General features: G+C 41.7%; 1 protein-coding gene across 1 annotated transcript in view; it reads left to right on the top strand.

Moving 5' to 3' along the window:
- Positions 1-12,205, top strand: part of casd1 (CAS1 domain containing 1) — a 154,626-nt gene that overhangs the window by 55,935 nt on the left and 86,486 nt on the right. The window contains exon 3 of the mRNA XM_038797559.1: positions 7,785-7,905. Coding sequence (XP_038653487.1) covers positions 7,785-7,905 — 121 coding nt within the window. The remainder of the gene's footprint in view (positions 1-7,784; positions 7,906-12,205) is intronic.

The following is a 12,205-nucleotide window of genomic DNA, read 5'->3' as shown; positions in this document are numbered from 1 at the left end:
GAGTGGTTTTAAGTTGACCTACCTCCATGTGCCCCTTCAGTATACTTGTTTTAAGTATAGTGGCTATTAAGTAAATGCAAACCTTCCCAGTGCAGTAAATTGCTCAATGGAAGATTTCTAGTTCCCATTTTACAAATTTAAAAGCAAGTCTCCCAAATGTTACAAAGTGCGATAGACTTCAATGTGATTCCCATCTGTGCTGGATGCCCAGTAAGACTCTATTGGACTCACGGTGAGAGCAATATTTGTACATTCAGGTGTTCTCTGAAAGGCTGATTGGCTAGCAAATAATCAACTTTCCAGGCTTGTGAAGAACAGTCACTTAGGTGAATTATTAAAGGGTGATTGATGCTGGCAGGGCTATAAACCAGGTAATAGTTAGCTTCAGAAAAGGAATGAGATAAGTTGGAAGAAAAAATCTATTGACATAAAATAAACAGCGTCACCTAGTTGGGTCCAAATTTTTCAAGTTATTCATGTAAACCTATGTCACGGCAACAAACCCATGTATCAGCAGAAATTTCAATCAGATCATTGATTTGTGACCTACCCTTCACAGATTCAGGCGAACAGTCTTTTTTTAAGGAAGAAATAAGAGTTAGAGAGGCAGAGATATTGAAGGAAGAAATTCCATAATTTAAAACCTCGACAGCTCAAGGCCCGGCCACAACTGGTAGAGTATTACTGAGATCTCATGACCGGTTAGAAGAGAGGCAGTAGTGTAGTGTATTATTGCTCTAATAATAATCCACACACCAGAAGCATACTTTGTGGACCAGGATTCGAATCCCACGATGGTAGAAGGTGAAATTTGAATTTAATTTAAAAAAACTTGAATTAAAAGGTGATCATGAAATAGGTTTTTTAAAAAAAACTGATGTGTTTACATTGGCACAGTGGTTAGCATTGTTGTTTCACAGCTCCAGGGCCCCAGGTTCGATTTCCAGCTTGGGTCACTGTCTGTGCAGAATCTACACGTTCTACCCGTCTGCGTGGGTTTCCTCCGGGTGCTCCGGTTTCCTCCCACAGTCCAAAGATGTGCATTTTAGGTGAATTTGCCATGATAAATTGCCCTTAGTGTCCAAAAAGGTTGGGTGGGGTTACTAGGATAGGGTGGAGATGTGGGCTTAAGTGGGGTAATATTTCCGAGGGCTGGTGTAGACTCGATGGGCTAAATTGCCTCCTTCTGCACTATAAATTCTATGACACTATCTATGGTTTCATGGCTGGAGGAAAACAGAGACTCGAGGTCAGTGTATGTCTGATCACAGGTGATGTGTGAAATGGAATTTGATGCGAGTTCAGAAGCAGGTAGCCGAGTTTTGAATGACCCTAAGTTTATGGAGGTAGAACATGCAAACCTGGTCAGATGTGTGTGGGAATAGTTAAGTCTAGACATAAAGGCACGGATGTAAATTTCAGCTGGAGGTAAGGTGTGGTCGTGGTGGAGTAGGGCTATTTTCTGGAAATGGAATAAGACCTTGCCAGCAATAGTGTAGATATGTGCTCAGATGCTCAATTCCTTTACATAATGAAGTGAAATTTGAACTTTTCCAATCTAAAAGTATAATTCTGAATATGGGGAGCTTCAGAAAATTACGACGAACATGTCCAAAATTTGCTCACCTGCTTTCATACCACTGAAATCAATCAGGTCTTCGTTTGTCCATCTTAAATCTCATTATTTTCTCCAATATTAAAGCTGCTTAGTTTTTCAGTTTCAATTAGATTTGGGTTAGTTTTGCAGCTGACATTTCATCCTGTTTCTGTGAAAACAAATACTAAGTTTTCATTTAGCTTGTCTGCCCATTTCCTTATTGTCCACCTACATCTGTTTTTTTCTTGGTCCATATTTCTCAGTAGTGTTATGACACCCTGGTCGACTGCACAGTCCATTCCAGCCCCACCAATCTCGGAGTCCCACATAAGTGAATTAACCAATAATTTATATATTTTCCTGAGATCTTTGACCCATGGCTGCTCCAATGACTTACAGATACCAGATTTGTAAGTAAAACATCAGATTTGTAAGTAAAACATTTTATTTATAACGAGAAGCGATAAACATGTAATGGTAATAATAAAACAACGGTCTGCTAATCTAATTACTCACCAACCACCATCCCACCCTCCACCCACACACAGAAGACAGATGCACAGTGGGGTAGGGAGGGATCAAAATAACTGGGATTAAAAGGGCATAAGAGATGAGTATCTTTGCTGCTGAGGATGTGGTCTTTGTAGGTGGCGAGGTGTTGAAAACCACTGGTTGATTTGGATCTTTTGGTATCTGCCTTCAATTAGACCTCATGGGCTGCAGGAATTCCTCTGGAGAGTCACCTTAACACGTACAGGCCTCCACCGGATTGACACTCAGTCTCACTGAAATAATATTTGATTTCTCGACCTGAGACTTTACAGCAGGCTCTCCATCCACTCTGCCTTTCAAATGCTTGTCTGGTCATTGTGCAGGGTTTCCGGCTGTGGTATGAAGAGAGAGAGAGAGAGGAGCCTGGTTTTCAAGACATTTTAGAGTGCTCAGGAGATAGATATCAGACTGGGCTTTTCCCAGCCTTTCAAACAGAGGATTAAACTTTCACAGGCCTGGCTGGAGAGACTGCTTGCAGCATTTCAATCAGAAGTTACTTTCAGAGGCTTGGGTGGAGAATGTTTCAATCACCAACCTTAACTAACAGTGTTTTAAACCTGCTGCAGTCCAGGTCTGAGCATAACTGAATTAAAATGGGGTCTGCACTTATTTTTCTCAGAAACCTCTGAAATGCTCTACCCATCAAAATCGAGAACTGAACCAGTTTCAAAAGCGTTGACTGGCTGCTAGCCAAGTGAATCAAAATTGCACCACTGGACTATTTAAAATGGCCCACTGGACTGAGGGAGGTGCTTGGATCAGTTCAAATAGCATCAGGAGTATTTTAGTTCAAAACCAAAGTCTGCAGAATTGAAGCAGCTAGCAGAACAGAAATTAAAACGGGAAACAAGGGTTTAAAAGAGGTTCCTTACAGTAGCACTTATGCTAATTTTGATATCCCTTGCAAGTTTTATTTTTCAAACATTCATGACCCCTCTCATTATTTATTTAATCCATTCTCTTTATAACTGCCCCAGCTTTATGCTGTCTGTTACCTAATTTGTTGACCATGACTTTTTAACTATACAAATGGAGCCTTTTATCTTTAGGGCAGCACTGAATTTTTATCATACCAAACACCACATGGAATTGCTCCTGCTTTACCCAACAGTTAAAACCAGTTTAGTGTGTTCAGTTAATTTCTCATTCCTTTCAGTATTGCCTTAAATTTGAAACCTGGTTTGAGACATCCCTATTTGACAAATGTTTCTTTACCATCAGTTTGTTAAATAATCCCATCCTTAAATCTAGAAGGCTGACTCACTGTCAGTTTCAAAAGATATGGGCCCAGTTTTTGCTATAGTGGAGCATCTCAGTGCGCCACGTTAGTTTTTCCCTCGGCCAGTTTCTAGAAGTAATAAAGTAAGAAATTGCAAGAGCAACAGGCAATCTAATAAATCTTGAACAATGGAAACAAGATTTAAGAATTTGAAAGCAATTAAGGAATTATTGAGAAGGAAATTAGGTTAATTAGTCAAATCTGATAAAAGAAAGAGAATGAGGGAAAGAAAGATTAAATTGAGAGCAAGAGAAAGCGACAAAGAAACGTTAAGAAAAACATTGGGGGGAAAAAAGCTATTTTGAGGTATGAGATGCCACTATTTCAGTTGTTCCTGTTTTGAGCTTGAGAAATGATATTCAATTAAAATTGCTTATTGTCACAAGTAGGCTTCAGATGAATTTACTGTGAAAAGCCCCTCGTCGCCACATTCCGACGCCTGTTCAGGGAAGCTGGTACGAGAATTGAACCCGCACTGCTGGCCTTGTTCTGCTTTACAAGCCAGCTGGTTAGCCCACTGTGCTAAACCAGCCCCTGGTGAAGTGACTTGTGCTGAGCACAAGCCGAACTTTCTGTGCATGCTCGTTTGACAATTAATGTATAAATGCTGTGATTTCTTGAAACTCGTAAGAAAATTGAGGCGAGTTGCTGTTCTCATGAGGCTAACAGACAAGTGGTACTAATAAGATCAATCTATTGGTGACAATTCATGGGGCATCTCTTCCTCATCACACATTGCTGAATGGTTTGCACATTAACAGGACACCAAGCTCATGAAACTTCCCCTTATTCTGGCAGCAAGTCTAGGCCATTGTGAGAGAAAAGCATTCAGACCGGGATTCGCTGGCCCGCCGATTCTCGGGCGCCCGCGGGTTCGCCGCCGCGCCAGTTGGGGGCCTTTGAAAGCACACCCCCCCCCCCCCCCCCCCCCCCGGCGATTCTCTGGGCGTCGTCAGGCCGAGTGCCCACCGAGTTTGGCCGAGTCCCAGCCGGCGTATGGTCCCACCTGGCGGGACCTTGCAGTTCTGGCTGTGGGGGCCGTCCTGGTGGGTGATGGGGGGTGGGGGGGGGTGGGATCTTCTGTGGTGGCCTGGCCCATGATTGGGGCCTCCTGTTAAGGGAGCGGACTAGTTCCATGGGGGGCCTATGTTCCTTCTCACCGGCCCCTGTAGGGCTCCGCCATATTGCCCGGCGGCCAGCGCGGAGATGTGAACCCACTTGCATGCGCAGACTCACGCCGGCCATGGCGCACATACGCAGACTTGTGCCGGCCATGGCGCGTTGGCTTTTGGGCGCTGGAGCAGCGGACACCACTCCAGCGCCGTACTAGCCCCCTAGGAAGGGGTGAAACCTGCCACATTAGGCCTGCTGATGCCGGAGTGGCTCGCGCCGCTTTTCACGCTGGCATCAGAATTTGGCCGTGGGATTGGAGAATCCCGGCCTCAGAATTTTTCCAGAAATGATTTGTCTTTATTGCTTACGTTATTCTTCTCCCAGTCACCCAGTAAAAATGTTGTTGAAAAGGTATAACCTGTGGAGGTGCTGGCCATATCTTACAGACCTTCTGGAAGATTATAAGAATGATACATTTTCCAAAAAAGAGAAGATACATCTGCCAATTACAATCCAATTAGCCTGACATCAATAATGCTAGGGAAACTTTTGAGGCATTAATCTGGGACTGAATAATTGGCAGTTGGGATAAATATGGATTGATCAGTGAAAACAAGAGTGGTGAATTTTGTTTGGTTAATTTGATTGATCCACCTTCTCTATCACTTCTTAGAACTCAATACTGTAATATGGTGTGTTTGTGAATTTTAATAATAATAAACTTTCATTGTCACAAGTTTGAAGTTATTGTGAAAAGCCCCTAGTTGCCACATTTTGGCCCCTGTTCGGGTAAGCTGGAACCCGTGCTGCTGGCCTTGTTCTGTATCACAAACCAGCTATCTCGCCCACTGAGCTAAACCAGCCATAAGGTTTTAATGAAATATCACATAAAAGACTTGCTGGCAAAATTGAAGCTCATGGGATTAAAGTAGCAGTGGTTTAGTAGATACTAAATTGGCTAAGGGACAGAAATCAAAAGATACAATTCCTGAATTGAGAGCGTTTTGGAAGATTATGGTTAAAGGACATGTTGTTTTCTCACCTTTTAAAACATGGCTGTAAACGCTCAGGCCTTTTGGGCGGGTATTTCTTTTCTAATACTGTTGTCTTCAGTGAGCTCAAGTTCTTGACTTATACCTAACTTTCCACGAAAATTAGAAATATTATCATCCTTTATTGTGAAGACTGACACACCGGCCCAGATTAACAGTGAGGCTATCAGTATTGAAGAAGTGTAAATAATTCAATAACTTCTGGTGACCATTGGAAAGTTGATTCCCGAGTTCTCCTGTTGCTCCAGATGTGCTTTATTGGCATTTTGCCGAGAAGCTCATCATTGAGAAGTTTGGAAAAGTGTGAAGTTAGGGTGCTTATGTGGTACCCACTAAACATGCAGAAATAGTTAGAGGCTTGTTCATTTCTGTGTAAATTGTTATAAGATTTAATTACAGCTAAACAATGTCTCTGGCACTGAAAATTAACTTGTATCTCATTCATTCAGATTTTAATTATTGTTTGAGAACTTAAAATTAAATAAAAGCCTTTGTGTTTTTACTTTTTAACTCATCTGTCTCTTAATCCTATCTTTCTTTTCTCTATATTTAATTCTGTAAATAATTTACCATTGAATTAACTATTCTAACTTGCGCATCCTGACTTTGCACGTCTCAGTAATGATTCTTCAATCTATTTTGTCATGGAGATGTCATTTGCTTTGTTTATACAGAACTGAAACCCTGTAGAGGGTGGTGTGCTATTTTGGAATACTGATCACTGCAGGTTGCAATGCAAAAGTCCATTGGAAGTCTGGGCAAATGAAATGTAATAATCAGTTAGTACCCTTCATTCACTGCTGATTCCAAATTCCAAGCCAAATAAATAACTCAAAAGTTTCCTTGTTTTCATTTGCAACAATGCCCCATTCGCTTTTAAGGGAATACTATCCTTTTGTGTAATTGGAAAAGCTTGTATCTCTCCAAGTCCCCTAAAGATCCCTCTTGTTTTTTTTGCACTATTACATGCACTAACTATTTAAGTTTACATTGGTCAACCATAGTAGCCTTATTTGCTTAGTAGAACTCTTTCCTGTTATGGGTATATACTGGCCCTGAATTGAGCCAAATTGATTTTTCTGTCATCAGTCTCTGCCTCATTTCTTTAAAGTTAGCCATACCAAAATCTCAGATCTTCGTAACTCTGTTGAGTTTCTCCTTTCCAAATATAACCTTGAATGTGATCTTTGATTTCTGACTTTCTGGTAACTGCTGTTCACTATTATACAGATACACTGGCAGCACTCTGGTCACCAGGTTTCAGGCTCGAGGCCTGCTTCAGGAATTAATTGCAAAAATCAAAACTGACAAGAGTGTTGAATTCTCCCTAATGCCTCGGCAAATATTCAACGCCACAAAAACAGATTATCTGAAAATCATAATGCTGTTTGTGGCAGTGTGCTGTGTTCAAATTTGCTGCCACTTTCTTTACATTCACTCAGTGACTAAACTTCAAAGGCTTGTGCTTCACTGGTAAATTATTTTTGGACATCCATATATAGTAATTTTCCTTATTCTAGCTTCTATTTCTGTTTAGAATTGTGAGGTTAGTCAGACTTTCAGAATCTGTACTGAGTAGTCCTGATTAATTGTTCATCAAAGTGTCTAGCAATTTCATACACTTTTTTAAAAAACCAGTAATTGAAGATTTACAGGTCTATAATTCCTTGTTTTATCCCATTTGTTTGAAGAGGGAAAATTTTAATTTGAGCTTCAAAGAGTTCTTCCTTCTGGATCATCAGATGTAAACCTTCAAGTCAGGGTGTCTTGTCTGTCTTCATTTAGAATAATTTATTGTATATTAATTATTTTCTAATAATAATAATTCTGACTGTTCTTCGGTTCTGATCCACAACCTCTGTGGAATCAAGGGAAAATACGATACTTTGTACTGCATTCTATCAATCTCAAACCAAGTTTATCTTCATCTCTTGGCATCTTTATCCTTGCCTTGATTACCTTGCCATTAATGTACTTATTTGGCCTTTCCATCTAGTACAGTTTCTCTTCATTTGTGGCTGGAATGTTGTCTGTTCCAAATACTGTTTGCTTGGCCATTTAAAACAGAAATGTTACAAAGTTTTAATTAGAACTGTAAATGAACAGGAGATATAGGTGTGTGTTTTTAATTCAACTGAGCTAATTTTTCTTATTTCCCAGTTAAACTTGTAACATTGTTTCTTTCCTTCAGTGAAGTCAAGAGCTGTCTTATGAACAAATACGTAACTTTTGTAGGAGATTCCAGAATTCGGCAGTTGTTCTACTCCTTCGTTAAAATTTTAAATTCTGGCACTAAAGAAGAAGGTAACAAGGTAAAATCTGTTTTTTACTTTGATTTCGACGGTATGAATATTAGAAGGCAGGTTTGTACGAGTTTACCAAGATGATTCAACTCAGTGCAGCTCCAGCATTAAGTAAATACACCAAAATATTTTACTTTTAGAAACCGGCATCAAGATTTTGGACAGTAGGTTAAAGTTGAAATGAGTTCTTATATTCTCTGTGAACTATAACGTTTAATTGTATTACGTACAACAGCCAATAAAAAGTCACTTTTTATTTATATAGTGCTTTTAATATGGTAAAATATCCCAAGGCACTTTGGAATGTTACTAAACAAAATGTGACACTGAACAACAGTGATATTAGAACAGGTGGCTAAAAATGTGGCCAATGAGCTTTTGGAGGAAAAAGAGGTTGAGAGACGGAGGTATAAAGAGGGAATTACACAGTTTAAGGCATGGCTGAATGAACAGTTTCCAGTGGTGGAGTGGTTAAAATCTGTGATGCTGAAGAGGCATTAATTAAAATAGCACAAAGATCTTGGAAAGTTGTAGGGCTGAAGGCCCTTACAGAGAATAGAAGGGGTAGGCCATGGAGGGATTTGTAACTAAGAATGAGAATTCTCAAATCAAAGTGTTGCTTAACCAGGAGCTAATATAGATCAATGAGTATGGGGTGATTGGTATATGGTGTGGGTTAAGACATGAGTAGCAGAATTTTGGGTGCCCTCCAGTTTATGGAGGGGAGGATGTGGATACCAGTAGAAATTCATTAGAGTAGTGAAGTCTGCAGCTAACGAGGCATAAGCAGCAGCAGATAAACTTGAGGCCCAGGTGGAGTTGGGCAAAATTATGGAGATGGAAACTACATATGATTTGCAGAAAGCAAAGAAGTGAGAGAAGTGGGCAGCAATGGAAGACCCTGTGATGTAACAATAGTATTATTAAGTATGAACATTTTATTAAGGAAATGTGTTGGCTGTTCTCTACTACCCTTGACTGACAAAATCACTTAATTTCATGTTTCTAGAGTTTGAAGTTTACAAGTGCTGTGGTTGGTTAACATTCCGACACTGGGCTGGGTTTAATACACCCCGTGTATTTGAAGGCACGGGGAATGTTAAATCCAACAGGTGACCTGCCTGCCACCTACCTGCTCACCCCTGCTCCCACTGCAATTTTCTCAGCGGTGGGATGGTGTCAGGTGGTCTGTCTGCCAATGGACCATTGAAGCCCTCGAGTTAAGTGAGTAATAAATTCCCACTTAAAGCCAGCGGTGGTGGGAGGGACCCATTGGCAGTTTTCCTTATACAGGCTCCCTCCTTTAACAGCCACCGCCATCAATCCTTGTTGGGCCTACACTCCCTTGCCAACCCTCTAACACATGCAAAATTCTCATCTGTTGCAACTTGCTGTCCTCTGACCAGCAGCTCTAAGGTGGGACTCCTGCCTCCAGCTAATGAATGGCCAGTTAGTTGGCCATTAAATATCTATGGCGCAGCTATTATTTCTGTGGCAGGCTCCATCAGGGGGAGGGAGAAAGGATGTAGCCCTGTTGGATGGATGGATGGATTTGTTTATTGTCATGTGTACCGAAGTACAGTGAAAAGTATTTTTCTGCAAACAGCTTAACAGATCATTCAGTACATGGGAAGAAAAGGGAATTAAACAAAATTCAAGAAAATCCATAATCGGGCAACACAAGATATACAATGTAACTACATAAGCATTGGCATCGGATGAAGCATACAGGGTGTAGTGTTAATGAGGTCAGTCAATAAGAGGGTCATTTACGAGTCTGGTGACAGTGGGGAAGAAGCTGTTTTTTAGTCTGTTCGTGCGTGTTCTCAGACTTCTGTATCTCCTGCCCGATGGAAGAAGTTGGAAAAGTGAGTAAGCCGGGCGGGAGGGATCCTTGATTATGCTGCCCGCTTTCCCCAGGCAGCGGAAGGTGTAGATGGAGTCCATGGATGGGAGGCAGGTTTGTGTGATGGACTGGGCGGTATTCATGACTCTCTGAAGTTCCTTGCGGTCCTGGGCCGAGCAGTTGCCATACCAGGCTGTGATGCAGCCCGATAGGATGCTTTCTATAGTGCATCTGTAAAAGTTGGTAAGGGTTAATGTGGACATGCCGAATTTCCTTAGTTTCCTGAGGAAGTATAGGCGCTGTTGCGCTTTCTTGGTGATAGCGTCGACGTGAGTGGACCAGGACAGATTTTTGGTGATGTGCACCCCGAGGAATTTGAAACTGCTAATCATCTCCACCTCAGCCCCGTTGATGCTGACAGGGGTGTGTACAGTACTTTGCTTCCTGAAGTCGATGACCAGCTCTTTAGTTTTGCTGGCATTGAGGGAGAGATTGTTGTCGTTACACCACTCCACTAGGTTCTCTATCTCCCTCCTGTATTCTGACTCGTCGTTATTTGAGATCCGGCCCAGTATGGTCGTATCGTCAGCAAACTTGTAGATGGAGTTGGAACCAAGTTTGGCCCCACAGTCGTGTGTGTACAGGGAGTAGAGTAGGGGGCTAAATACGCAGCCTTGCGGGGCACCGGTATTGAGGACTATTGTGGAGGAGGTGTTGGTGTTCATTCTTACTGATTGTGGTCTGTTGGTCAGAAAATCGAGGATCCAGTTGCAGAGTGGAGAGCCAAGTCCTAGGTTTTGGAGCTTTGATATGAGCTTGGCTGGGATTATGGTGTTGAAGGCGGAGCTGTAGTCAATAAATAGGAGTCTGATGTAGGAGTCCTTGTTTTCGAGATGCTCTAGGGATGAGTGTAGGGCCAGTGAAATGGTGTCTGATGTGGACCGGTTGCGACGGTATGCGAATTGAAGTGGGTCAAGGCGTTCCGGGAGTATGGAGGTGATGCACTTCATGATCAGCCTCTTGAAGCACTTCATTCCAACTGACGTCAGGGCCACTGGGCGGTAGTCATTGAGGCACGTTGCCTGGTTCTTCTTTGGTACCGGTATGATGGTGGTCTTCTTGGAAATGGTTCCAGAACAGTTCAATTTTGAAGTGTTATTCAACAGCAATTTTATCAAATTAGTTTCTGCAGGAAAAAATTTGTTACCTCTCCCTTAATCAAAAAGCTGTTAACTTTGTTTTCTTTCAAGATTAAAAGCAAAATATTGCAGATGCTGGAAATATGAAATAAAAACAGGAAATGCTGGACAATTTCAGCAAGTCTGGTAGCATCTGGGGAGAAAGTGCGTTCACAATGAGCTGACGTTTCTTCGATTAACACATTTGTTAGCTTATATTTATGCTATTATCAGCACTCCTTTGTCGGGAAAAGGAGAGATTTGACAAAGATGTCACGGGCACAAGACAAAAGGAGTATCAGTGGTAGTGTTAAAGACTAAATAAGGTACTGATAATGGCATAAATTTAAAATGCCAGAATGTGTTAATAAGCAGAACAAGGTCAGCTCTCCATTCAGCGCACTCTTCACGGATGATGCCAGACCTGCTGAGTTTTTCCAGCAATTTTTGTTTTTATTTCTTTAAGGATTATTGGGGAAACGGAGAGGTCACAACAAGCTGCAGTGAAATTGTAGGTCTTGTGTGACTTAGTTTGAGCTGTTCATCCTAGTTTTATAATATCTGGACTATTTATTATCTTGATAATTACATGTCTATCTATGGTCCTCTCAAATGTTGTAATGGGTGCTTATGACTGAAAGCAAAGCATCCTTGGTTGACTCTCTTGGTTGCAAAAGATCTTATGTGGTGCACTTTTTACGATTAAACTTCTAAAATCTGTTTACAAAGCAATTATTGTTTTCACATTCTTAGCTCAGGTATTTAGTATCTATCCTCCCCAGCATTGCTTGTTTTGTTAAGTGGACCAGGGGTTTCTTGACAGTCTCTCCCAACCCCATGACCTCTGCTCCTGAGGAGTCCAAAGGCAGCAGGCACACAAGAACTACACCTCCAAGTTCTCCTTCAAGTTGCACACCATCCTGACTGGGAAATATATTACTGTTTCGCTGTTGCATGCCAGAATCCTGGAACTTCCTTGCTAACACTACCTTTGTCACAAGGACTGCAGCAGTTCAAGGTGGGAGCTCACCACCGCCACCTTGAGGGCAAGTAGGAATGGGCAGTAATTGCTGACCTTGCCAGTGATGTCCACACCCAGTAACTAAATTACATTAAAAATAAAGTTTCACGGGGCGGCAGTGGTTAACACTGCTGCCTCACAGGGCCAGGGATCTGGGTTCAATTTTAGCCTTGGGTGACTGGGTGGAGTTTGCACATTCTCTTTGTGTCTGCATGGGTTCCTCCTGGTGCTCCGGTCTCATGCCACAATCCAAAGGTGTGCAGG

Source organism: Scyliorhinus canicula, chromosome 5, assembly GCF_902713615.1.
Source record: "Scyliorhinus canicula chromosome 5, sScyCan1.1, whole genome shotgun sequence".
Taxonomy (NCBI): Eukaryota; Metazoa; Chordata; class Chondrichthyes; order Carcharhiniformes; family Scyliorhinidae; genus Scyliorhinus; species Scyliorhinus canicula.
The sequence above is the reverse complement of the archived record's forward strand: the minus strand, read 5'-3'. Positions and strand labels throughout refer to the sequence as shown.